This window comes from Chaetodon auriga, chromosome 23 (genome assembly GCF_051107435.1).
Source record: "Chaetodon auriga isolate fChaAug3 chromosome 23, fChaAug3.hap1, whole genome shotgun sequence".
NCBI lineage: Eukaryota > Metazoa > Chordata > Actinopteri > Chaetodontiformes > Chaetodontidae > Chaetodon > Chaetodon auriga.
In genome coordinates, this window is record NC_135096.1 from 17766325 (window position 1) to 17793341 (window position 27017).

Sequence of the window (27017 nt, forward strand, 5' to 3'; positions counted from 1 at the left end):
TTGTCTTCACTGCAAATGTAAGTATGGAAGAGTTTCCTGTCTTTACAGTTTTGGTCAAATTTTCCGTTAAGTTTTTAAATGTTTACACTTTTATATTTTATTTCTGAATGTCTATGTATTTTTTTTTTATAATTATGAATTTTATATTTTCTTTTTTCAGTTTTATTTAAAAATGAGACCGTTGTAGTTCCGCTATATGACCACTAGACCACTACTTCCTATAATCAGTTTCAAAATAAAACGTCTAAATAGAGATCTCGGCCAGAACGCAGCACAGGATGAAAGTAAGAGTTCTTTTAGAACTTTAAAGACGTTTTTAAAATCTCTCTTTTCTTTATTTTGGTTCACAGATGGAGGAAAAGAACAACAAAGCAGGTCCACGGTCCATATTTTCTGACACATTTCAGGTTTCAGGATATTTTCTTTTCGCTTTCACCTGTTTTACCCTCCGTTTCCCTGCAGGGGGCGCTCTGTGACACAGAGTCGGTCGCTCTGGGTGTTAAAACATACCCACACACTTCTTCAAACACACTCACGCCCCGCAGGCACAGGTAGAACCATGGGCTTCCCGTCGGCTCCATCCCAGGCTATGCGGCTCGCTGCGCTCTGCGCCCGGACACTGCCGGCGGGCCGGAGCGCTGCGGAGCTCCGACCCGGAGCCTCGGCCGCTGCGGTGAGCAGGAGGCACCTGAATGTCCAGGCGACCAGTGAGACGGAGAAACTGAAGGGCATCGATGACCTGCCGGGGCCCAGTTTATCCACCACTCTGTACTGGGTTTTTCTCAAAGGATACGCGGGCAAGAGCCACTTACTGCAGGTAAGACGCGCGTGACTGAAACTTTTCTTATTGGTCGTTTGTCTCCGGTTAGTTAAGTTAAAAGCTCAGCAGTCGCTGAAGATCTGACCTGCTTCACTCAGAAGCAGATCAGAAAACAGGATGTGAGTTTTTGCTGCACTGACTCTGATTTAAAGCCACTTTGAATGTTAAACTTCATAATGACAGGAGACGCTGCAGGTACAATCACTCCATCACAAGGATGCAAAAGTTCACCAACGGTGCAGAAATCAACCTCCTTTTCTCAGTATTTAAAAAAACGGGGCAGATTTTTGACAGCTGAAGTCTTGGTATGTTAAACCAGCTTGAGATTGCACAGACTGGTCAGACTGGTCTGATCTAAAGTGGCTCTGCTGCAGAGCCACTTTAACTTTCACACAGATGAAAGAAGGTGAAAGTTGGAATATCACAGTGGAAAAATGCAGTGTTTCAAAGTAAAAGTGTGTTTCTAATAGATCGTTATGTGTGTGAGCAGCGTTTCTGTGTTTAGGCTCATTTTACTGGTTTCCATTGTTTGGAAGTGGAATGTGGACAATTCTGAGCTGACTGTGAAAGTAAAGTGACGAGTGACCAGAGCGGTACTTAAGTTGTGTACATGTACCTCAAAATGGTCCTAAGATGCAGCACTTGTGTAGAAGTACATAAATTACTTAAATTTTGCACCCTGACATTTTTCTGCAGGGCGTACAGAAGCGTCTTTACGGGCCCATCTGGCGCTCCAGGTTCGGCCCGTTCGACATGGTCAACGTGGCGAGTCCGGAGCTCATCGCGCAGGTCATCCAGCAGGAGGGCCGCTACCCGATCCGATCCGAGCTGCCGCACTGGAAGGAGTACCGGGACCTGAGGGGGCAGGCCTACGGGCTGCACGTGGAGTGAGTGGAAAGCATCCCTTAAACTGACACAGCTCCAGGTTCACGTGTTGATGTCGTGAAATCTTCACCTTTCCAGCACAGGACCAGCGTGGTACAGGATCCGCAGCGCCCTGAACCCCAAGATGCTGAAGCTGCGGGAGGTCACGGCCTACGCCCCCTCCATCCACCAGGTGGTCGGAGATCTGCTGCAGCGCATCGAGCTCCTCCGCAGCCGCAGTCAGGACCGGGTCACCGTTCCAGATGTGTGTGCTGAGCTCTACAAGTTCGGCTTTGAAGGTGGGACCCTCTTCAGAGATTCCAGGGCTGGAGGTGAGGCCAGTTTTTCATTCTGTGAAAATTCCACCTCCTGCAGGCATCTCCTCCATCTTGTTTGAGACCAGGTTGGGCTGCCTGCAGGAGGAGATTCCCAAAGACACGCTGCGCTTCATCGGCGCCACCAATGACATGCTGACGCTGTCTGAGACCGTCTTCCTGTTCCCTCACTGGAGCAGAAGCATCCTCCCGTTCTGGAATCGCTTCGTCCAGGCCTGGGACGACTTGTACGACGTAGGTATGTGACACTGGAAGAACGGGGGAAACATTCCGCGTGCTGGCTTTGGATTGGCTTACAGGATTGTCTGTCCTGCAGCTCGGACCCTCATCGACAGGAGAGTCAGTGAAATTGAAGCTCGGGTGAGCAGAGGCGAGCCGGCGGAGGGCGCGTACCTGACGTACCTGCTGGCCTCCGACAAGCTGAGCAGAGCAGAGGTCTACATCAGCATCACGGAGCTGCTGCTGGGGGGAGTCGACACGGTGAGCTTCCCTCAGGTGATGCTGTCTGTGCTCGTGCAGAAGAAGGAAGCTGAAGCTCAAACGCTGCCGACCTGCGTGTCTGACCTGTGGCAGGAATCATCTTCCACGATCACGTCAGGACGAAGCACGTTGCTCATCCTCTGACTTAATCTAGCGCCACCGTCAGGTCAAAGTTTTCACTTTGCTCTGAAATCCAAGTATTTCACGAGCCGGGCCGGACCTCACCGTGTGTCTCAGATCATCACATTTATCTATCTGTCGCTTTCTGCTCGAGCATCCACTCACTTTCATTCTGCTGCTCACATTAACAAAAACACCTTCTCCTTTTCTTCAGGGAAGCTCAGCAGCGTTGACAGAACGACCCCGTGGTCGCACTCTTACATGCAGGGCTTCAGGCGTGTTGGCTTAAAGCAGCGCACGCCTCAAACACTGCAGGGGACACAGTCTCACATGCAACATGTCCAGAGATGCGAGAGCCACGAAAACAGTCAGCAGTCTGTTTTTTTGTCAACCTCGAACCTCAGTGCACTTCGACCCGGGCCCATCTGCAGCAGCAGAAACAGATCGAGCTGCTTTTTGTTTGTACGAGCAGCGGCTCAGCTCGCCTGGCTGCCTTCCCGGCCGAGTTCAGGCGTGTTGCTGGAGGTTTGTGAAGTCTGAGCAGAGGCGGAGGCCTGCAGGCTTTGAGGAGAAGTCACATTCTGAGTGTGATCTGCTGCACGTCCTCATTTATAAACCCGCTGAGACTCTTTGTGCAGGAAAGCCTTCCTGTCTGCTCCTCAGACTGAGCTGTCTGCTCTGAGGCCTTCACGCCTCGCCCATCACCTCAGGATGGCGGTGTGCTCTCCATCGCCTTGTGATGGACGCTAAAGTAAATGCTCTCTCCTCTCCTGCTATCAGACCTCCAACACTCTGTCCTGGGCGTTGTACCATTTGGCGAGGGACCGCACGGTCCAGGAGCGGCTGTACAGAGAGGTGAACTCCGTGTGTCCGGACCGCCGGCAGCCCACCACAGACGACCTGAGCAGGATGCCCTACCTGAAGGCCGTCATAAAGGAGACGTTACGGTGAGCTGACCGCCGTTTGACCCGTGTCCGCTCGTGACCTCAGCACTGCTTGCATGAGTCCATCAGAGCATTTCAACCTTTTCCTTAAGTAATTATTTTTAATAAAGTCCCAAAACACTTCGAATAATCCAGGAAGAGACAAGAAAGATGCAAAAAGTTTAACTGACAATAATAAAAATGTTCAATTAAACAAAGTAAAAACAACGAAGCAAAGATAATATTTAAAGACAACAGGATGGGTGAATTTTAGGGTCTAGGATGGTGAAGGAAGGACCCGCCCATCTCTGCCTCTGATTGGCTTACTGTGATATTCTTACCCTGACCCTAACCAATCAGCACTCTTCCTGAAGGAACACACCAACACACCATTGAAGGGAGCAAGACCTAGCCAATCAGAGGCAGAGTAGGGCGGGTCCTTCCTTTGCCTTCCTAGGAAAAGAAACATGATATCCCAGGTTGGTAACGGTCGTCTTAAATAAGAATATTTGTTTTAGTGTTTATTGATTTCATCTTGTGTTTAATTTAATTGGTTTATTTTATCATCCAGGCCAAACCATAAAAATGTCCCAGCCGTTTAAAACACACAAACCTTTTTGGGTGCATTTGGGTGAAATTTACTTTTTTACAGTCACAGCCGACACAGTTTCACACATTGTTGCACACTGCTGGAAGTCTTGGCGTTGCAGCGTCGAGCCTCCTCTTGTCTGCTGATCTTGAGCCATCAGAAGTTGGAGCACGTTCAAAAGCTCTTCTCATGTCTTAGAATTGTTCTGGCCAGAAGCCAGAAGCAACAACACGTGATGCAGCAGTGCAGATAAATCCGGAGCTCTTTATATTTGATCAGGAGGAGACATCAGCCTCATCAGACGAATGAACGTGGACGCTTCCTCACACTGCTGCCATGAAGTTTGAAGTCCACTGTTTGACATGTCTCTGCAGCCTCACTGTAAAGGTGTCCACACACTTTTGGCCAAACAGAATGAAGCAGTGTCAGAGGTCAGCGTTGGACGCTTAGATTAACTGTACTGTGACAGACAGGTTCATCTCTGTCAGCAGAACACAGCTGACGGATTATCGAGGAGGAAACTCATCAGCGTCATGTTTCTCTTCCATCTCATTGTTGTCTTTTCTTTTCTCCACCAGCCTTTATCCCGTGGTTCCTGGAAATGCACGCTTTATTTCAGAGAACGAGGTGGTTGTGGACAACTACTGGTTCCCAAAGAAGGTAGGAAAGCAGAGCCGGGAGCAACACGCCGTGATGCCTTCAAGTGCTCCTTTAACTCTCCGACTGCGGCCCGCAGAGCAGCGCTGCGTTTACTTGACGTTATTCTTCTCTCTTTTCAGACTCTGTTCGTCCTGTGTCATTACGCAGTCTGTCACGACGAGGCAGAGTTTGCAGACGCCGAGCGCTTCATACCGGAGCGGTGGCTTCGCAACCAGGCGTCCGCCGCCGACTGCGGCAGGGTGTCGGCCAGACACTACCAGCACCACCCATACAGCTTCATCCCCTTCGGCGTGGGCGTGCGAGCCTGCGTGGGGAAGAGGGTGGCGGAGATGGAGATGTACTTCGCTCTGTCCAGGGTGAGTGACGTGGAGGCGGAGCGGCGGCGTCCTCAGAGGGCGACGTTGTGTTTTCGTGCTGTTCCTTCAGAGGTCTGAGAAATGAAGCGTAGCAGGTAACAGTCATCACTTTGTGTCATCTTGCAGCTGATGCAGAACTACGAGGTCCAGGTCGAAGATGGCCCAGTCGTGGAGGCCAAAACTCGAACCCTGCTCATCCCTTCCAAGCCCATCAACCTGCGCTTTCTGTCCAGAGCCTGACGAGGGCGCCGCTGAGGAGCAGCAGCACAGATGTTGGTGATGTGGAGCTCTTTGATTGTACGTAGTGCAACTCTGGCTGCTCATCCTCATTCTGCACAGGCGACATCACCGCAAAGGCCTTCGTCTCACTCACTCTGCTCTTTAAGAAATAAAAGCATGTTTTCTTTTTCTGCTGCAGCCGACCAATCACAGCACAACCTGACGCCAAATTGTTCTTCATCAGCAAATGTCTGCACATTCACTGTCAGTACAAACGACGTGTTCGAGTTACTAAAAGGAAAATTCTGAGATTTGCATTTAACACGCAGATGACTCATTTCAGGCTTCATAAAAAGTCCTGAAAGTTTTGAAAATGTTTATTTTAACCGTTGAAAATGTTTGATCACGTCATGTAAACCAAAATGGTTTCATATCTGAACGAAACGAGCTCGGCGTCGTTTTTGTTTGATCTCTCCTGGAAGTGAAATCAGCAAAAATTCAATGGTCACGGTCAAACATCAAAGTTCGTGTGAACCGCTGGTCAAACAAAGGGTTTGTTCACTGACTGCTGCGAGTATGAGGTCTGATGGCAACTTAGACGTGATGATAAAGGCCAGAGTCTGGAAGGTTTTGGATTAGGAACCTTGAAAGTGCTTCAAAGGTGCTTGAATTTATGTCTGTGCTCTATAATCTGAAAGAATGAAGACAGTGAATAATACTGGAGAGCAGGAGCCCAACACAGAGCTGTGAGAGCACACACACACACACACACACACACACACACACACACACACACACGCGTACACACACACACACACACGCGTACACACACACACACACACACACACACGTGCACACACACACACACACACGCACACACACACACACACACACGCACACACACACGCACACACACGCGCACACACACACACACACACACGCACACACACACACACACGCGCACACACACACACACGCACACGTACACACACACGTGCACACACACACACACACATTCTTTTATTGTCATGTTTAACTGAGCTTAATCCTCAGACTTTGCTTTCTGCATGATAACAATTCTAATCATTACATATTTTTATAAAGTGACAAGCCTCTTGTGTGTGTGTGTGTGTGTGTGTGTGTGTGTGTGTGTGTGTGTGTGTCGGTTGCTACAGCAAAGCTCACACACCGAACTTTGTACAGATGTGCTTGATGCCAAGTCGTGTTTTCTTTCCAGCGTTTGTGTTTGTGCTCAGAGAGCCGACGTCGCCCTGGACGTGACTGCTTTCATAACTGGACTCAGACTTCATTTTTGTGCTTTTGTCACTGTGGAATGAACGACTCTGCGTGGGTTTGGTGTTTAAGGGTGATTTATGATAACTTGTGCCTGAAAATGTAAGAGGAGCTCACATCTGGAAGGGTCACTGCACACAGTTCAAGCAGCTTCTGTCGTTTCTCACCTTGATATCCATCCATGTGCACTTTACTGATGATGTAAATACAAATCTAAAACATATTTTAATGTCATAGAGCTCTTAATGCCTTCAAAAGTGCTTGTTTGCAGCTGCACAAATGCAAATATTTGTGTTATGGCTTCTGTGATTCTGTTTCCGTTCAATAAAGTTCATTTTTGGTGTTTGAGGTGTCACAGAGTTTCCAATGTGAAACATTATTTTAAGATAAGATCAGACTTTATTGACCCGGGCCAGGAATACTCAGTCTACGGCCAGCGAGTGTTACAAAGAGCAAACACGCTGGCATGAACAGATCAAGATAAAGAGTGTTCAGGGTAAAGAAGAGGAAGTGTGTTTAAGGTCAGTCCAGCAGTGTTTCATCCAGATGTGAACATAGAAGATCACACTCAGTTCCTGTTGCCACATCTCTGTCACTGTGTTGACGAAGCTCTGGGAGTTAGGGGATGAAAAGTGGGTCAGCTGCTGTGAGCTGAAGAATGCGTCCACACCGCCCCCTGCTGGACGCACTGAAGCGCTCAGTGCTCGTTTACAGAGAGCTGCTGTTTCCTGGAGCTGCAGGACATGAAACGTTCACAGCAGAAGGTGGAAGAGCTGCTTTTTGTGGCTCCACAGTCGTTTACAGTGATGACATCCAGCATAGAAAGTAAAAATCTGCTGGAGCTCTGCAGGTGAGACAAACAAAGCTGAGCCTGAAGTCCTGCTCCTGCTCATCTGAGACTGCAGGTGAAGACGTACATCCTTTATTTTTATTCGTCGAAGCCCAGTTTCAGTTCACTTCTGATTCCACGTCAAATACTGTCACACTGCACGCTTAATGTGAACTTTTGCGCATTCTCCAGTGAATATTTTGCACATTTCTGCACAAAACTGTTCATTTTAAGAAGTGTTTCCATTGTTTCTATTTGTTGTTTTATTAAATGGTTTTTCTATTTGCTTTGTTTGTTATTATGCATCAAAACCACGTAAAAACCTTCATGGTAATAAACCGACTCTCACATTCTGCCACACGTGTAACTTTGGTCTATCTGTGTGAAAATATGTGTTTTTATGGGGATAAAAATATGAAAAATAAATGCCAAAATGCACAAACTGAGCTTCCAATTTAATAAGATGTTTTTGTTATTTTGGGATGTAGTTACAGTCTCAGCCTCGAGGAGCCGCTGCGGAATTTGCTGACTTCTATGTTTCTCCCAGCAGAGTGAACGCAAGTCCGGACTCGTCATTTTTTGCAGCGGAGGCCACCTTCTTCACCCGACGCACCGCGAGGCTCAGTATCCTCCATCCACCCATCCATCCCTCCAGCCATCCATCCATCCAACATCCATCCATCCATCCAACATCCATCCAACCACACCGGAGCCCGGATGGTCAGACAGCTCGTTTCCAGCCTCCACACGCACTCCTGCTCTTTGTGACCCGGGGAATCGTTCATCCAGCCCGGTTTATGTGTGTTTATTCCCCATGGAGGAGTAGTCAGGTCGGGGACCCACCGCCCTGCAGGCTGCCGGGGAGAGACGGAGCTCCACACCGAAGGGAGCGCGCGCAGGTCGGGGAAGAAAACGCTGCGGATGGTCGGTGTTTCGGGCTCCGGAGGATCCTTTTGCCGTCATGTGAGCGCGGACGAGGCGCGTCGACCTGCCGGGGATGATGGTGAGTGTCAGGTTAACGCGCACCGTGCGCCTCTTTTGTCTCACACGCACTCACGCGCGCGCACACACACCTGCTGTCATACATGATGAAACCGGGACATGTGATGCCGGTTCGGGAGCGGAGGAGGCCGGGCTTCCTGAAGGCCACAGCGGGCTGTTGAATGGAGAACATTGAGGTTTTAATCGAGGTCAGCCGGCTGCGTGTGACCGAGGCTGAGGTCGGTGATGTCTGACCCGGATGGTCGCATCACGGTCGACCATCCCGTCAGTCAGTCGCTTCTCATTAGAGCAGACGGATGATGGAGATGATGTGTTTATGTCTGGACTAGTGTGGAGATGGAGCTCTCCCAGTGGTCCCTGAAGGGGTCTCAGACAAACACAAGAGCAGCCTTAAACTCAGTTTTAGACTCAGTTTGGGTTGAATCTCCCTGAAGGGCAGCAGAAGGGCTCATTAACATCAGAGGTGTCTCTTCCAGTGAACTCGCTTTAATCTGCAGTTATCCAGATAATTTGGCTGATTAAATCCACCAGGATCTGGATTGAGGACCAGTGTGGTGAAGAGATTCATCTGTTAGTCGGAACTGCTTCCAGCTTTGTGTCTCTGCTCTGTTTTATATGACTGTAAGTTGATCTTTGCTTTGTCTGTCAGACAGAATATTTATCGACGTCTCTTTGGGCATTTTTCTGGATTCCAGTGATCAGCAGACTGATGAAGACTCGGTCTTCAGTTGCACCTCTGGACTGACAGAGACCTGGTCTGGGTTTGAAGGACCTGGATGAACTTGGGGTCTGAGACCTTTATTGTGTTTCTGTGTGAGACGCTGGAGACACTCGAGGGTCCACCTGCATGATGGGTTTGATTTCTGGTCTCTCTGCAGAATAAACAGACTTTCATTTGTGACCTGACGTTGTTTAAAACCATATTTTTTCTTGTAATTAATGGGTTAAAAGCAGGTGAAAGAATGCTTTTCGTTAGTGTGACATCTCAGGTGTTTTCACACCTTTATGAATGAACACTTCCTGCATGATTTTTAAGTTCCACTGTCATTGAATCCTGCTACTGCTGCCCACTTGAGGCTGCCACCAATGGGGGTCAGTCCCCATAGACCCCCATATGACAATGCCAAACTGTCCAGCAGAAATAAAACATTCATTGCTCATTTAAATGATATTCAGGCTTAAAGTTCTACATAATTATGGGTTTGACTCTCCTACGAAACCCAGTGCGCTAAACTGGATTCATGCTCCCTGGAGGTCATTCAAAGGCATTCTGGGAACTGTAGGACGTTAACTGAGGCAAGTAGAAGACATAGTTTCCTCTCAGAGAGAACTCCAGACATGTTTTGAGCTGTCCAGACTGAAGCAGTGCGAGGACCTGCTGGCTGATAAACCCCCTGCAGACCTCCAGCCGCCTCTGTGAGCTCTTTGTGTATTCGCTGTGTGTCGGCCCGCCGTCTTATCAGCGCAGTCAGGCGGCACGGCCCGAGCTCCTCACCCACCAGGGGAATGAAAATGCCACGACACGTCGCTTCAGCTCCGCTCGCGGGTCAACATCTCCAGCGTGGTGCTGCTCCCATCCTCCCTCACCCCCCCCGACTCCCCTCCTCGTCCCTCACCCCTCCTGTCTGTTGGAGTGTGATGCATTGAAGGCACAGTTCATTCTCTGGCCGCTGCAGCTTCACTGTCATCCAGCTACAGTTTGTGCCTTTTCGTCAATCATCACCATCAGGACTTTGTCTTAAATCAGATCAGATTTACCTCTTTGATAACGACAAATAATAACTGCTCTTTACGCATCGGCTCACTTCTGGTTTGTCCTGTTTGGTTGCAGCCTGCAGCATCAGTCACATATTCCCTCCACCCTCACATGGACTCAGCAGACGGGCTTTGACCTTAATGAAGAGCTTCAGCTGTTGCATTTTTACCATGTTGTGTCTCCAACCGGCATCATCAGCAGGAAGCGTGGCGTTCATGTCAGTGTGCCACGAGGCGTTCAGGTGATGACAGGTGCGCCGATGTGAGCTAATTAACGTTGGGCCGCAGACGGCGAGCTGAGACCTGCAGGCTGCTGAAGGCCAGATGTTTGTTCAGAGTGTTGGAGCTGCTTGTTGTAGCTGACAGGTGCAGGGAGGCGGACTGAGCAGCCCCACGAGAGTCTGGACTCTTCTGGAAACTGTTGCTCAGTCCTGCTTCAGGATCACTGAACATCTTTTCAGAACTCATCCTTTTTGATCCTGGACTGCTAAAGCGACGCGGTTTCACGGCCTCAGCAGGTCAAAGCGGATTCTTTCACGTGGAAAAATGGACGTTACATCGTATTAACTCGAGCAGCTCGGCCGTTCGTTACTCTGAAGCACCAACGCTGCAGATAATTGGCTTGATGGCAGCCAACGATCGCAGCTCCTCGCTGTGGAAACCCCGCGAGGGGTGTCGACCCCCGCGGTCACACGTGCCGCGCTGTTATTGGAGGTGGCACGTAAGACTGAGCAGAGAGGATCATGGGTTATTCCTGCACGTGTCTACAAGTGTGATTAATTATTACAGACATTGATCGGCTTCATTTGTTTTTTCATGAGCCAGAGTTCAGAGAACAGTCAGGCACAAGGTGACGTCAGTGATGTCAGACCCATTTCAGACCCTTCAACCATTAAACTTATCAAAATAGTTGCTGATATGCAGCACTGAAAGCAGTTTTTCCTCATAAATCTGTTAGTGGAGCCGTCTTGACCAGCGTGTCTCTTTCCAAACTGAGAGGGAAGACGGACAGTTTGAAGATGCTTTTCTTTTCCTGTGGAGTTTGACGATGCCTCTTCTGAACGGAGGACGCTGTCGTGGTCCTGGTTCACACACTGCACATTCAGCGCCAAATTTCTTCATTTTCAGATCGACCTTGTGTCGAGGAAGAAGCTGTTTCATCCACCTGAATCACAGAACGAGGCTGCGACAGATGGACAGAGAGGGACGTGTCTCTCGCCCTGTGGAGTCTGAACAGAGGCCGTTCAGTCATTCACACTTTTCACGCGCTCTGACTGCTGAAGTGTTCAAACTTTGTCGTTTCCAGTAGTGTGTGTGTGTTTTTGTGTTTTTGTTTCATACCGCCGGCAGGATTGTTGACCTCAGAGGGTCCAGAATTCATCTCTGTGCTAAGAAGTGCAGGATAAACAGGATGTGGTACCTGAATGTGGATATCAGCCAATCAGCTGAGCTGATCTGATGCCAGTGTGTGATCAATCAGCTGTGTGCCTCACTGTGTGGAGGACATTGGATCGCCAGGCTGGACTTAGCATTTTTCTCCTAACTTTGTAAAGCGAAGTGGAACAAATCCATCACTGGAAATGGACTAAAATATTTGATTGTTATTCAGATATTGATCGTGCCCCAGCAGCTTGGAAATGAAGTCACAAACTCAATCACTCACATAAGTCGTGTTCACAAGTAAAACAACGATCAGAAGAAAGTGGAAGCTGAATTCTTTGTAAAGGTTTAATGTGGGACAGATGAGCTCTGGACATCCGTCCAGCCGTGAACAGCTGATCTGACTGCGGGTCAGAGACACTGAACGTCTCTGCTGCAGCGACTTTGATGCATCGTGAGGCCTTTCTTCCTCTTCACCTCACAGATGCTGTTGTAATATTTGTGTCCTTCTCTTCCTGCTCTGTGGATCTGCTAGCACTCAAGCTGTAACCCTGCGTTTTGTTTCTCCTCCGCGGGAACAAACATCATTGATATTCGGAGCGGCTCCCTCAGGCCGGCGGCGGTGATGGTGGCTGGGGAGAACAGTGAGCTGTTCGGGGGCCGTTCAGCCACGCTGAGCAGCAGGATTAAGACGCTGAGAGCAACAGAAGCCTTTATTGTGGGAGGGTGGCAGTTATGTAAGGATGCGTTTAGTTCCTGGAAGTCCTCAAACACGCTGCTGCAGGTGTGATGACACCTGAGAGGAACCTGCACTGAGAGGCGTTAGCCTCAGCAGCTTCAGTTTCGAACAAATCCGCCTCACAGAGTCCAGCTCTGAATCACAGCAGAGTTCAGCTCCTGCCTGTTGACACACTGGTGGATCAAGTTGCATTGATTGCAGCAGAAGTTGAGCCAGGTTCAACTTTCTCACACAGCTTTGGCTTTAAAAAGTCAAGTCAGGTCTCAGCGTCGAGCGTTAAAGTGACATTTGAGCGTTTCCTTTCGGTGCTGACGCCCTTTAACTGCAGAGACCGAACAGTTCCATATTATACTCTGTGACACTGTCACGTTAATTCGTACATTTCCAGGATTTTCCAAAGTCAGAATCTTAAACTTGAACTTTTTGCAATCAACTGTTTTCTGTCCCTTAAGTCTGACTGGACTCCGAATGTTCGGTACGTGTCTGAAGAGGACAAACGAGCCCTCTGCGCCCTGAATAGGATCATGTTTTTCTTTTGTCTGTGCAGCCTCGGGTTGAAAATCTGATGTTTTATAGCTTTGTCACCGTCTGTACTATCACATGTCTGATTAATGGAAATCGTATCGTGGTATTGAAAAAGGATTGAAGTATTAAAAGCTTTATTTTTTGACACTTTGTAGATGAAAATAGTTTGTCTGGAGGCACATGTTCGATGCTGCCCTCTCAGCATTCTGTCAGGGTGAGAACAGCCTGACAAAGACCTCAGTGTCTTCCTCCTCCTCCTCCTCCTCCTCCTCCTCCTCCTCCTCCTCCTCCTCCTCTTCCTCTTCTCACCCATTCCCCATGAGCAGATTGTGTCCAATCAGAGCAGATGACAGCAGCTCCACATGGTTTTATAAGCGGAGCAGCCATTCACTCTCAGCCTTATGCAACCTGCTTGGCGAGCATCTGAGGAGGTGTGAGGACGCCTCGGCCCGCTGGCGCCGGCGGTCGTGCCTCATCTCCCAGAGCCGTGCGGGTGTTTGTGGGTGAGAGCCGCCGCAAATAATGTTCATCTGCACAAGTCACGTAACGGCGCTCTCGTTCTGATCTGTTGAGTCAGCTGTGAGTCGCCATCTTCCACTGAAGAGTTTCTGGGAATCGTTTCCCGCGAGTTTCGTTTTTAGCCTCGCTGTCAGTCAGATGTGAATAGAGGGTGAGATTTTTTGGTGAAAATGGACACTTTTTTTTGACACTGGAGCGTTTGTTCAGCACATGGTTGCTCCCTCACTGTCGCAGCTCCAGACGAAACACCTTCATCAGCTGATCGTCACATTCATGAAAAATCACTGTTTCCCAAAGCTGTTTCTTCAGCAGCGTGTGTGTATGTGTGTGTATCTCTTTGGCTTTAAGTGGTTAAACCACTGAGGGTGCTGGTGGGTGGATTCTGTTACCTTTGGACCAAACCGGGCTCTCCAGTCTTTATGCTAAGCTAAGCTAGCCAGCTGCTGGCTTACCGTCCGGACATGGCATCAGTCCTCTCGCCGTCTGGTTCAGTCTGTCTCTTCAGAGCAAGTTCGTCCTGCTTTCATCTTGTCTCACGTTCAGAAAATGAACAAAGAAACAGGTTGAAGTCTTTTCCGTCGTGCCGCAGACAGACTCTTTAAGGTGGACGTGGAAACTAGTCCACATAAACTTATGAAAGGCCAAACTCGAAGCTGCGCACGCCGGGGTTAGAGGTGAAAAACTGGGTAAAAATTCCATCTGTTCCATTTGGGAATGCGCAGCGTTCCCTGGAAAGCAGAATTCCTGTGATTGCCGTGCCGCTGGTCTCGGATCAGCTCTGTCATGTCGTGTCTTAACCCATCTGACCTGCCGCTTGTCAATGTTTGTGTCTGACCGGGACACGTGACGACACACACCATTCACACACACATGCACTGATGCTGCCGCCAGCGGCCGCGTCCTCCCCTGCACGCGGTCACGTTTCCTCTGCCGCCCCGGACACTATTGATTGGCGCGTGCAGAAGGACGCCGGCGGACGTGCCAGGTTATCGGCATGGAAACCGGTGACACAGTCTGTCCTCCGCTGCGAGCGGCTTCCTCCCAGCTCGTCATGAACAGGCCTGCTTCTGGCAGCCCGTTACCTCGGATGGCACTGATAGAGGTCTGTGTGCGTCGTGCGCTCCGGCTCATTTCTCATCAAGCTGCCGGCGTGCAGACTCCCAGAGGCTGAGGATGAGGACGTGGCGCAGCCTCGCTCAGACCGGCAGATCTCTCAGGTCAGTGATGGAGACAGGAGCAGGTGTGTTTCAGGGATCAGATCAGACTGTGGATGTGGGCTGAGCAACACGTCCACATTACAGAGAATCAGCTTTCACTGGAGTTTTGAGTCCTTTTACATGTTTCTGTTGTCTAAATTGATGAATCTAGAGGGAAGTTCCTCCACACGTTTGACGAGTTCTGTTTGCTGTTGAGCGTCTTTAGTTCCTTTATTTTGTGTTCCTGTTATTTGAAGTAGTTTTGCATAAAATCTGCTCAGAAAACGAATCATTTCTTCAGTTCAGGCTCTCAGTTGATGTGATTCATTGTTCAGCCGATAAAATATCACAAAAGGAGAAAAACGTCCGTCACTGTGTCATAAAGTTAAAGGTCTTCAAATGTTCAGTTTATCATCACATAAGAAAAAGGAAAGTAGAGAATGTTTGATAATCAGTGAAATGATTCAGGCATTGATCATTTCAGCAGCAGTGGTGTCACTCTTCCATCCAAAGGACTGATTCCAAATCAGATTTGAATGTATTGTTTACACTGATTTGTTCATTTTTAGATTTCTGGGATTCTTTTTACATTTTCCACTCGGTGATGTCAACACTCAGCCGTTCACGCTCATAAAGTGAGTGAATAAACAGATTTGATGGTTCAGGACTCTCAGACCTGAAGGAGACTTTCTGTAGACTTACTGAGAAGAGTTGTTGGATTAATCAGTGACAGCAGGCGTCAGCTGCAGCCTCCGTCCTCTAACAGATGATGGCTGTCAGAAGAAAGGCCAGCGTGAACTTTCCTCTCCTCTCTGAAGGAGCATCCTTTGTTTGAGGAGCGTTTTCCACGTCCGCGGTGCAGAAATGCTTTTGATTTTTGCCTGTTTTGAATCGTTGCCAGTACAAAGTGATTTGGAAAGGAGCTGAAGTACAGTGAGTAATGCATTACGAGGCCGTTACGCAACGCGGCACGGTGGGAAGGCCGCCGGCGTGTTTCTTTTTTTCTTTTTCCTCTCATTTCGCTTTATTTCTCCCTTTCCAGTTTCTCCTGCTCACACAGTCTCAGTGTTTGTTTGTGTGGCGCATCGTGAGTCAGTGTGTAAAATATGACTTTGAACGTCTCTGAACTCCAAAATTTTCAGTGAAACACGTTTTCCAGGTTATTAATGGTGTAAATTTCTGAGGATTTCCAGAAGAAATATTTAGGTGCATTATTCTCACGTTTAGTTTGATGCTTTGCAGACACCTTGAATAACCACGTAGCACCAGTGTGACTAATTGCTTTTTCATATTAAAGTTAAAATTACTGGAATTTAAATGGGCTCGTCAGCTCCGCGGTGAAACGCAGAGAAAACCTTAAAATGCATTGAGTGTTTTTTACCTGACAGTCAAACTAAACTCTGCTCCTCTTCACTGACTCACTGTTCGATTTTTGTCCTCTTTGCACCTTTTGTAGTCTTTAGGCTGGAACTTGCATCTCCCGGCTGCACCTGAACGTGTCACACTGTCTTTCACGTTTGTTCTGTTCATGTGCGACTTGTTTTGGTGCAGCTGGTCCAGGATCATTTACACTGTCGGCTGGTTGAGTCCGCTGCTGCTCACCGCCGTCGAGGCCCTGGCATCAGTCACGACTGCGACACACACGCTCACGTAGTTCGTTGTTGTCGTGACACATCAACACTTGAGACACTTGTTGCATCGTGCAGATGGTCTCATGAACTTTTTTTAACTCTGCAGACTTGTTGTTTTTCGGGAACGCTGTTCTCCACGTTGATTTTCAAGCATGTACAGAATAGAATGTACTGAGTACACTTTTGGTTGCTTTCAAGTATACTTACGTGTACTCAAGTCGTCCCTGAGTAGTAGTTGAGTATACTGCATACTTCATTTTTAAAACATTTAATACTGCTTTGTTCAAAAGCAGCTGTGACCTCAAAATCTGCTCAGAACTCACAGATCAGCAGAAACATTTGAAGGTGAAGGTGATGGTGGTGAAGAAGAGGAGGGTTCAGCTGTGCTGCTGATAACTGGTCTCAGATCAGTTCATCTGGAAGCAAAGAAGGAAGGAAGGAAGTAAGAAGGAGCTCCAGTCTTTAGATGAATGTAGAGATGAAACATGAAGTCGAACGTCTCAGATACCCAAAACGCCAAAATCTAAAGGGAGAGCTGCAACGAAAGAGTGTTTATTGATTAATGTGGAGGTTTTTCTTCTTCCAATTAATAACAAAAGCTCAGGATGACGGTCCGAAAGCCAAAGATATACACACACATACACACACGCGGCTGAAGCATGCACCTTAACAAGTTCTATAGCTTCATATTTAGCTTACGGCTCAGTGACGCGAAGCTGCTTTGTGACAGAATGAAGCTGAAGCTGTTACATGAACATGTTTTCTCTGCTGGCTTTTATCAGCAGACAGAGGAGAAAAAAACAAAAATATTTTTAAATAAATGCATCACGAACAGATTTCATGAGTCACAGGGTTACGAAACCCACACAGGCCTCTGTGTGCTGAGCACAAGCTGAAATTAGTACATTTGCATAGAAACGTGTGGGGAAATGATCGAGAGGCAGAAAGTAGAAGGTGATGCTCAGAAGTCGAGGTGACCCAGACGAGGACATCAAACAGCCTGAAACGGAGTTCAGTTTGATTCTTCTAACGGGGTCAAAGAGAAGAAGGAGAGGAGTCAGAGGAAGCCTTGATTGTGTTCCGAAAAGGCTTCTTCATCCCAGCTTTACCTCTGCAGACGGCCTCTGTCTGGGACGGAGCTCATTAAGATGCATGAAGGCAAAATGAATCATGTCTCCTCCTCTGCCTCTGTTCTGCCGCACAAACTGAATTATTTTTTAATCTTCGAACACAGAATAACAGAAGCAGAAAGCGCACATATCAAAGTGCAGATATCAGATCATCCTGCTTCGATCGTCCTGAGGGGGAATTCACGACTCAGATGGGGAAACATCTGTTTGGAACGTTCCACAGGTAAACAGGCTCATTGGTATCAGGTGAGAGGATCATGATTGGGTGTGAAAGGGCCATCCTGGAAAGGCTCAGTCGTTCATAGAGGATGGAGCGAGGTTCACCACTTTGTGAACACATGAGTGGAGTCAGCAGCCCTTTCAATACAAGAGAAACCACACGGAGGCCGACCTGGACGGTGGACTCCAGGTCGGACCTGATGCAGCGTGTGGTTCTCGGCTGGCCGTGTGTTCATAGACTCTGCTTGTTTATTCATGAAGAGGCTTCGTCCGCTTTCCTGCCGTTCGCTCTGATGATGTCGGCGGTGGAAGCGGCTGCACATCTGTGTCAGTGTGTCTGGGTCTTATCGACTGATCCACAAACCGCTTGAACCGCGTTAAACCGCACGTCTTTGTTTTCCCACGTCATTGGCTGTTAGCACAGCCAATCTGTGCAGCCAAGAAGGCCAGAAGAAACCTTTTGTTACCTGCAGGCTCTTCGTATTCGTGTGATCAGCTGCAGCTAAATTTGGCTTTTCGGTTTATTTCAGGCTGACAGACAGACTGTGCAGAGGAGGAGAGCTCAGGACGTTCTGTCTCCGAGGACGCTGGAGTCTGACTGAGCTGCCGTTTTCTTTGATTCTTCATTGTTTAGTCACACAGCCTGTTTTGTGCTTGGGTTAATTATCCGTCCCATCAGTGTCTTTTTGTCTCAGGGTGACTTCTGAATCTCCAGGACCTCGTTTCTTTCTAATAATTATATTTTTTCAGGCAGTTAAAGCTTCGTTAAACGATCTGTTGATGCTCAGTTAATCAGTGATGATCCACTCAGGTCATTCACACGTGACCCAAAATTACACGTCTCAGATTTAAAGATTTCTCACTTTTATGAGTTCAACAGACAGTTTGAAGACGTCGCTCTGCTCACTTTTCAGCATTTGTCATAATTATTCACATCTTTAGAGGAAAACATCTGATGTGACATATTGATGATGATGGTGTGTGTGTGTGTGTGTGTGTGCGTGTGTGTGTGTGTGTGTGTGTGTGTATGTGTGTGTCTCAGGATATTAACAATGGAATGTTCTATTTATAATTGAAGAGGGTTTCTGTAGTAGCAGAACCTGCTGTTATAACACACACACACACACACACACACACACACACACACACTGACGTATATGAGCACATTCAAAGGGAGCAGACGGGGCCACTGATTGGCTCTCATTCTGTTGCTATGGGGGTTGAAGCTGTTCTTCCATTGGTCAGGCTTTGGACCAGGGCCGGCCGCTGGCTGCCTGTCAGCATCCCTCCGTCGTCATGGCAACAGACAGGAAGCAGGGAGGGAGGAGGAGAGCCGTGTTTTTGTTGTTGCTGCTCCTCATTCGGACAGCAGAAGAAGAAGAAGAAGAAAGTCCTCTGTTTGTTTTCTGTCTGAGCTTTTTTTCCACAGAGGATGATCCTGCTGCAAACATGCCGTACAAAACGGCTTAATGCTTACACACACACACACACACACACACACACACACACACACACACTCTCACACACGGGGTCACTCTGCAGCAACCTGCTAATCCTCCAGCAAAAGATGATTATTAATATGACATGTTCGGATGAAAATGCAGACCGATTGTGTGTGTGTTCAGTGAGTGTGTGTGTTTGTGTGTGTTTGTGTATTATGAGCGTGTACGAGTTTGTTCTGAAGACATTTCTGGGGCTTTATTGCACTATTAATCAGCCTCTTCCTACTGACTGCTGCTATTATGACTCTATTCAAATGCTAATGCTCCTCTCTCAAACACACACACACACACACACACTCACAGCAGCAAACACAAAACAGTCATTCATCCTCAGCGAGGATGAAATTGTTCATTTCTCCGACTTTTGTCTGCGTAGCTCAAAACAATTAATATCTTTGCGACAAATGCACATTTTAATGCCAAGTGTCACAAAGTGTGACTTCCTGCTCCACACATGGAGCGAACTTATCCTCAGAAAGATGAAGTCACGATGACAGAAGAAGACCAGGAGGTCCAGGATTTTCATGGGTGGCCACTCCTTCATGCATGGCCATAGATGGGATGTGGTCTTTGCTCGTGGACTGTCAGATGCGTCCTGCTCACCTCTCAGCCAGCTGGTGTGACGCCAAAATGTCCACAGTGTGTTACTCAGCGTGGAAATCTCAGCGTCAGCGGTGCTGCGTTCCTCCTTCCAGTGCTCCTTCCACATGGCCTCACACGTCAGATGCTCTTTAGGAGTCGCATCTTCCTGAAAGCCTTTTTCAGATCCAGTGGCAGCATCTCTTTATGGTTCATCATATTTAATCTTTATTATAGTGAATTTCAGTATTTTTGGGGGTACAAAGGCTCATGTGGGCCTCCCATGGTGCCAGCTGTGGATGAAGTTCACACTCAAAAAGTCATCATTGAGCATCAGTGAGCGTCACTCCTGTCATCATTGCCTCACAGAGCAGCAGTAGCTTGAATAGGGTTTAACACTTGGCTCAACACTTGTCTGTTTTCTTTCTATATTGTCAAACATGCCAGACAAGTTTCAACCTCCATACGTGACACAAACAGATTATTATCCACCCCTTCATAACGCAGCCCTCAGGGAGGTAATTAAGTGGAAGCAGAGGGAGGAAAGTCAGTCTCAGAGGTGAAGGTGAAGGAGAGAAGGGCTGGAATCTGAGTCAGGTGAGCAGCAAGAAACAGATGATAGAAGAAGGAAGAGGAGGTCGGGTAGGGTGACGGAGGAGTAGGATGTGAGAGGAAAGCAGAGAAGGAGGGATGGGGGAGCTCGTGAAGTTCGCCAGACAGAAGTTGCATAAGCGCCTCTGACCCAGAAACCTTCCACAGTCGGACTGAAGTCACCCCGAGATGGAGAGAACCAAAACAGCCAGAGGGGGAGGACGGAGGAGGCGTGGGAAGGAGCTTGTTGTCTCTCCTCAGTTTTAGTTCACTTTAGAAACATGATGCATGCGTCTGTCCGGTCCAGTGTGTTTGATCAGGGTCTCTGTTCTCCTGAACGTTGTGGGATGTTGGGCCGTGAATATTTGTTTTAATTTGACGGCTGCTCGAATCAAACATGGCGTCACGCTTGTGTTTTCTGAGCCAGTCTGTGTATTGTAGAATATTCTTGCCTGTATATCAGACCTGTCCATCAATAGCTCACAGCCTGTGTAGCTCCACATCGCTGTATCATAGTATTATCAAACGTGAGATCATATATGAGGAGGAAGGATGCAAAAGTGTGCGTATGCATGCATCAGTGTCTTCCTGGGTAGAAATCACTCTATATAATACAGTACAGTGGAGTGAAGCGTAAAGCCCTTTGTTCTCAGTTTGAAGTGTGTTCTGAGCGGAACAGAATGGTGGGAGGTTCAGAGGGAAGTGAGGGAGGACAGGGAGGAAACAGAAAGAGGTCTGAATGACGAAGGCAGGAGGAAAGGAGGTGAAAGACGAAGTGAGACTGATCAGGGATGTCAGGAGCCGCTGCAGGTCTCTGACAGGTGTGCACAGGCAGACGCTGGAAACACACAAGGAAACAAACAAGGGCCGGCTGGAAGAGGGAGAAAGTCCAGAGAAATGTATTTACTAAGCGCTGTTAACAGAGGACATCACTGGAATACAGATGAGGTCGCAGGGAAGGACACAAAAGGAAAGGAACAGCATGAGAGCAGAGGCAACGTGGGAACTATAGACAGACTAAACTAACAAATCAATGAGAAACTGCATGTTGACGTGGACACAAAAATACGATAAAGACACTGAAATGCTGCAGGGAAGGACACAAAATGAGTGCTGCACAGAACTGTGGATGCATAGCTGCATGGATGGACAGACATAAAGCACTAATCACAGATAATGTCTGCTCATTTAAAAGGGCAAGTAAGGAAAAGGCTGCAGGGAAGGAAACAAAAGGAAAAAGGATGAAAACTCAAATGTACTCAAGACTGAACAAGAATAAGGACAATGATCTGGATGTAATATTAACGAGACCTGATCATACAGGTAAGCTTTAGGGTTACAAAGAGCATCTGCTAGACATTCATCTTGTATTTTAGATGAGATAGGCCTCATGTCGGGACTGGGTGACTGATTGATTGATGCAGGATGGAATCACTGAGAGAGAAATTGCGTTTGGTTCGTGCTCGAGTGGCCTGAAGGTCGGCAGTTCCCTTTAAATGGCTCCTGATCAAAAACAGAGAGGGTTTGATCGGCCTGGTCCTCCCAGCTCGAACGCCCGCTGTCGTCTGAGCTATTATTATCCGCTGTTTCCCGTCGAGGGATGCCAAACTCTGCGTGTGTGAACGCAGAACAAAATCTGTTTTACACTGCTGCAGATTTGAAGCCTCTTTATTAACAGTGTAACGGAGGCTTTGGTCGCTGGCGCTGTTGCTGAGCCTTTGGATCCTGCTGGTGGTTTTTCCTGGTTTGGATTTGAAACACACAGATCTGAAAAAACCTGCCAAGAACGCTTAACGATTTTATTTTTAACTGTCCAGACTGCTTTTTCTGAAAATCAACATGCACCTGGTCGAGATTGACGATCAATCAGAGTGATGAGAAGCGTCAGACCTTATGAAAACTAAATGGTGGTGCATTCAAGGACTCTTGGATTGGAGACAGGTCTGCCTCACAGCAGTGACATCATTGGAATTTCAACCAGTCAAGTCAGAAGGATCATGGGAATTTGAGTGTTTCATGCATTATGTGAAGGTTGTATGAAACCAGGTGCCTTGAACGCACCAGTCATATTTCAGTACAACTTTCAGTTTTAATGTCGTTATTCGCTCCAGCTGATCAATGTACAGTGAACGCAACACTTGCTTGTGCTGCAGAGAGTGTTTTGATGAAGGTGATTCTAACCTTTTCGTCCTCTCTGCTGTCCTCCACCCACAGGTGAAACCATGCGGCTGGGCGGTGCTCCCTAGCCTCCCCTGTCCCTCGCCTCCCACCTGATCGCCTCTCCTGTCCACCTCCTCTGTCCTTCTCTGTCCTCCCGTTCACCATGACGACCACCCTGGAGACGCTCCTGGCCCAGCCAGACCAGGAGCTGAGCCCCGAGCGACTGGACGGCTGCAAGGAGGTTGGCGGGCGCTACAAGGTGGTTCCCTCAGTCGTCTGCTCCATGTGCTGTCTCTTCGGCATCATTTACTGCTTCTTTGGTGGGTTGAAAATTGAGTGCTGCTCTGTGTTACTCGTGAGGTCACAGCTCTGTTAATGACGCCGTGTGTCCTCCTCTTTCTTCAGGCTATCGCTGCTTCAAAGCGGTGATGTTCCTGACGGGCCTGATGTTTGGCTCCATCGTCATCTTCATGCTCTGCTACAAGGAGCGCGTTCTGGACACCCAGCTGAGCGTGGAGGCCTCGGTGGGGATCGGCCTCGGCATCGGCACGCTCTGCGGCCTGGTCACCATGCTGGTTCGCAGCGTGGGCCTCTTTATGGTGGGCCTGCTGCTGGGCTTGCTGGTGGCCGTGGCCACCCTGGTGGGCATGGAGGAGCTTTCCGACAGTCCGCCGCGCTCCGTCTGGGTGCCCCTGGGCGTGCTGCTTGGCCTGGGCATGCTGTTCGCCGTGCTCACCCTGCAGTGGCAGCGCCTGTTCACCACACTGTCCACAGCGGTGTTCGGTGCAGCCGTCATCACTGTGGCGTTGGACTACTTCGTGGAGCTCTTCGCCCTCGTGCTGTACGTGTACGAGCGACTGAAAGCAGCGCCTGGGAAGCCCGTGTGCTGGCTGACATGGGTGGTGCTCGGGGTGTGGCCTGCCCTCACCCTGCTGGGTGTCATGGTCCAGTGGAAAGTGACCGCTGAGGGATACTCCCACACCAAGGGTGAGGAAAACTGGCTGTGGTGCTTTTTTGAACTGCATGTCTCTTACTTAAACTAACAGTATTCGTGGTTTAACTCGTAACGTAATGTTTTTAAAGCAAACAGCCGACTAGAGGAGGATGTGACAGTTTGAAAGTCTTCCTCACTGCAACAACGACATTTCCAAATATACTAAAACTCTATCTTCAGCTTTGGGGGGCTACAAAGCCATTAGCTTCACCTCATCCACCTCCTTCTGTCCTCCGCAGTAATCATCAGCCGGCAGCAGAGGAGGATGCAGGTGATGCGGATTCGTCAGCGGGACGACCGCTACCGCAAGAAGAAGAAGAAGCACGGCTCCTCCTCCCACCACCACCAGGTCAAGCAACTGCACACCGAGCCCGCTTACCGCCGCAAACCCAACCCTATCCGCCGCTACGACACAGACGTCCTCTCCCCGGTGAGGAGCCACCGAGTCTCTGTTATCTGTTTTTGCATTGGCTGTATTTTGTCATCTGTTTCATGTCATTCAACGTTTTCTGTGTTGTTCACCTTTTTTCATGTTTCCAGCAGTGTTTTGAATTGTTATGCTGCTTCTTGGGATGAATTTTGATGGAGGCAATGACAGGCAGATTTTTCTCTTTACTTCATGTTTTATTTTTAATGTTTCTGTTAATGCTTTTCCTTCATCTCACAACCAGCGTCTCTCTCTGCCCCATCCAGAGCTACATCCAGAGTTTCCGAGACCGGCAGGTGCAGGCGCAGCCGTTCCCGAGCCAGCTGGTCAGCGGACCCCACGCCGTGGTGGATGTGGGCTACAACTCACTGGAGCTGCAGGACCTTCACTGCGGGTCTGACTGCCCCCCCGCCATCTAGAGGCCTGAACACAACCCTTCACCAGGGAGATACATGACTCTCCAATCACTACCCACCTGGGTGTAATCACACCTGTGCTAGAACGAACCACCGCTGGTTTAAATGCAGAGATTCTCGGTTCAAACGTTATCTGGGTTTAGCCACACCCCTAAGAGGATGAAATTATATTTAGGGCTGGGTTTACCCAACATGCAAAACATGTTTAACCCTTTACTTTAAGTAAATTTGGGATCATGAAGCTCCGCTCTCCTCGTGGCTGCCTCAGTGTGGTGCAGAGGTTTGACCTCTTTTCACTGTCTTTCCGTAGATTCTACTGCACAAACGCATGCATGCACTTACACAAACACAGACCGCAGCTACAATCTTAAGGGTCGACGTGGACACCTGAGACAACCTGCTGTCCCCGGCCCGGGCCTGTAAGTCACCGTCTCAAGTCAAACCCATCAGGGAACGCAGTTTCAGTGCAAACCCGCCTCAGGTTCAAACACAGGCATTGTATGAAAATCAAAGTAGGACTTCGGCCATGTTCAGCCTGAGGTTTCTGCTGCTGCTGATGTTTTTCAGCTGATGCTGCAGCAGCAAGTTCCTCAGCCTGCAGGTCTTAAAGGTCCAACACAGTTCATCTATGAAGGGAAGTAAAGGCCCTTAAATGCAAACCGGGATCTTTTGCTTTCTGTGCCATCTGGACTACACGATCGTCCTTGAAATGAGGAGAGACTTCTTTCATGTTATTTTTAAAGGGATGAAACCCTTCGTCACCCTTGGTGCTGGACAACACACCTCTTCAAGTGATGGCCGGGAAATCTGTTTTTAACGGGTGCCTTGCCCCTCCGTGAACTGCACCATTCAGCAACGGGAGGGGGGTTACTGGCAGATCTCCTATGGATGGCTTGTTTTTGTATTAAATGTGATCACAGAAGGATTTTATCAACGGGATAGCCATGGAGCTACAATAAGCAGGGTAAAAAAAAGGATTGGAGTTAGCTTGTTGTCTTCACAGTTGCCTGGATATGTGAGGAGGATTTGATTTTAGCTGACAGCAAGAAAGCCATATTTACACTGGCACCTCATCCGAGGCTTCACAAGTCACCACAGTTTCTGATGAATTCACAACCTGAAGTTCATCCCTGCAGAGCAAAGTGTTCGCCCTCTCAGAGATTATTTATGCTGCTTAGCAAAGTAGTGATATTTTAATTCCATAAGGGTAGCTGACAGAGATGTCTCTCTCCACCATCTGCCATTGTTCAACATTTTCAGCGCCAGTAGAACGTGATTCATTTTCTCAGGTTCAGAGGAGTTCTGGGATACATTTCGCTTTTTCTGCCATCGTGAGAAACCTTCAGTGGGCAGAACTGCACCAGCCAAAATCTGAGCAGCCAAACACATTTTCTCTGGGCTGGTCGGACTAGCGTGAACTAAAATCTCACAATTAGCAGGATAATTACGAATGTGAGCCTGGGAAAGCAGCGTCAGTGCTGAGATGCCAGTGTGAATACGGCTCAGAGGATGACAGACGTGGACCAGTGGCCATACCAACTTGTACTTAGACCAACAGCTCCTTCCATCATGTGCATTGATTTTCTTAATTTGGAGCAGCAGAACAGAACATTTTTGTCACCAGTGAAAATGTGAATATCGTCTTTAGCTTTTTTAAAGGAAAAGCAGATGTAGGGTACGATTTTGTTCATCTGTGGGAAACGGAAATGCATGATCTCACCCTCCGTCCTGTCCCCGATCCGCCCTGCGTGGCCTCCTCTCCTGCTCCCACCCTCCACCCCTTCACGTGCATCGATGTGAAATTTGTACATAAAACGCAGCACTTACTAACTTTGTTTCCTTCTTTTTATCATTTCAAGTTTCTTTCTCATTTCTTAGGAGTCTAATTTAATTGTTCTTTTCCAGTGGGATGTATTTATTTGCTGATTTATTTATTTCTCCAGCCGTTCTGTAAAGGAGAGTGCAATGTCATCACTGTAGGCCAGTAACTCCATGCTTTTTTTTCAAGGATTGAATTATGACTATGATTATTAAAGCATGTGTTCCTGCGGGCCTGTATACGATCAATGTGTGTGAGCCGTCTTTTAACTCAAGGACATACAGACATCAATCTGCTGACATGAAATCCACTTTACTTTTATTGGCAAATAATATTTGAAAGTCACAAGGGATTATCTCTCTCTCTCTCTTTCCTGTATTTTCTGCCTCGCACATCCTCCTATCTCTCGCTTCATCTCCAGACGCCTCTTAATCTCCTCCTCTATCTTCTCATTTGTCCTTTCTGCATCCCTTTGCTGATGAGCGCAAACACACTTCACCTTATCCTCATTAATGCTCCTGATTGGACGAAACTGTGACCTTGAGGAACAGAAGCTGCTGTGTTGGAAGAAACCAGAAGAAAGTGCTGTATTTTCACTGTGGATTTGGATCCATATGCACAGTTATTGTGGTAAAATGAGCTGGAAGCAGAGGGTTTGATGTGAAACAGTAGATTTTCTGTGACATTTAACTTAAAATTGCAGAGCAGCAAACGTAAACAGCACCAGAGTGTCTCATTCAATGCTAATGCTGAAATGCTTTTACCCTTTTGCTGTGTATTTAATTATCAGGTAAGTATCTCCATCTTGTGAAGTCATTTTTATCCTTAATTGCATCTTTTTCTTATTTCCGCTGCAGCAGACCACCTTATTCTTCCCTGTCTCAAGATACAGACACTTGAAACAAGCTGATTTCTAATGAGAGCAGTTTAAAATATTTTCTCACT

The 27017-nt window shown here is 48.1% G+C and overlaps 2 protein-coding genes across 6 annotated transcripts; both read left to right on the forward strand.

Annotated features, from left to right (window-relative positions):
• Positions 1–8095, forward strand: cyp27a2 (cytochrome P450 family 27 subfamily A member 2). 2 transcript variants are annotated; one of them, XR_013076172.1, is made up of 11 exons: positions 1–17; positions 351–817; positions 1517–1707; positions 1784–1983; positions 2060–2257; positions 2336–2499; positions 3400–3566; positions 4710–4791; positions 4911–5147; positions 5274–7509; positions 8036–8095. XR_013076172.1 is itself a non-coding variant. In XM_076723092.1 (10 exons), exons 2-10 carry the CDS (start codon positions 560–562, stop codon positions 5385–5387), a joined length of 1611 nt encoding a protein of 536 aa, XP_076579207.1. In that variant the 5' UTR covers positions 1–17; positions 351–559; the 3' UTR covers positions 5388–7885. The 2 variants fall into 2 exon arrangements, 1 of the variants encoding a protein (XP_076579207.1); XM_076723092.1 differs by lacking the exon at positions 8036–8095 and having other exon boundaries at positions 5274–7885.
• tmem198ab (transmembrane protein 198ab) lies at positions 8053–26316 on the forward strand. 4 transcript variants are annotated; one of them, XM_076723095.1, is made up of 5 exons: positions 8053–8491; positions 22471–22736; positions 22822–23403; positions 23650–23840; positions 24104–26316. In XM_076723095.1, exons 2-5 carry the CDS (start codon positions 22580–22582, stop codon positions 24254–24256), a joined length of 1083 nt encoding a protein of 360 aa, XP_076579210.1. In that variant the 5' UTR covers positions 8053–8491; positions 22471–22579; the 3' UTR covers positions 24257–26316. The 4 variants fall into 4 exon arrangements, with proteins under 4 accessions (XP_076579210.1, XP_076579211.1, XP_076579212.1 ...); XM_076723096.1 differs by lacking the exon at positions 8053–8491 and adding an exon at positions 14097–14625; XM_076723097.1 differs by lacking the exon at positions 8053–8491 and adding an exon at positions 17027–17588.
• The last annotated feature ends 701 nt before the right edge of the window (positions 26317–27017 follow it).

Excerpts from the sequence above, each read along its gene's own strand:
- cyp27a2 (XM_076723092.1), top strand. The coding sequence starts at position 560 with ATGGGCTTCCCGTCGGCTCCATCCCAGGCTATGCGGCTCGCTGCGCTC. Across the intron at positions 1,984-2,059 it reads CTACAAGTTCGGCTTTGAAG|GCATCTCCTCCATCTTGTTT; the intron begins GTGGGACCCTCT and ends CACCTCCTGCAG. Across the intron at positions 2,500-3,399 it reads TGCTGGGGGGAGTCGACACG|ACCTCCAACACTCTGTCCTG; the intron begins GTGAGCTTCCCT and ends TCCTGCTATCAG.
- tmem198ab (XM_076723095.1), top strand. The coding sequence starts at position 22,580 with ATGACGACCACCCTGGAGACGCTCCTGGCCCAGCCAGACCAGGAGCTG. Across the intron at positions 22,737-22,821 it reads CATCATTTACTGCTTCTTTG|GCTATCGCTGCTTCAAAGCG; the intron begins GTGGGTTGAAAA and ends CTCTTTCTTCAG. Across the intron at positions 23,404-23,649 it reads GGGATACTCCCACACCAAGG|TAATCATCAGCCGGCAGCAG; the intron begins GTGAGGAAAACT and ends TGTCCTCCGCAG.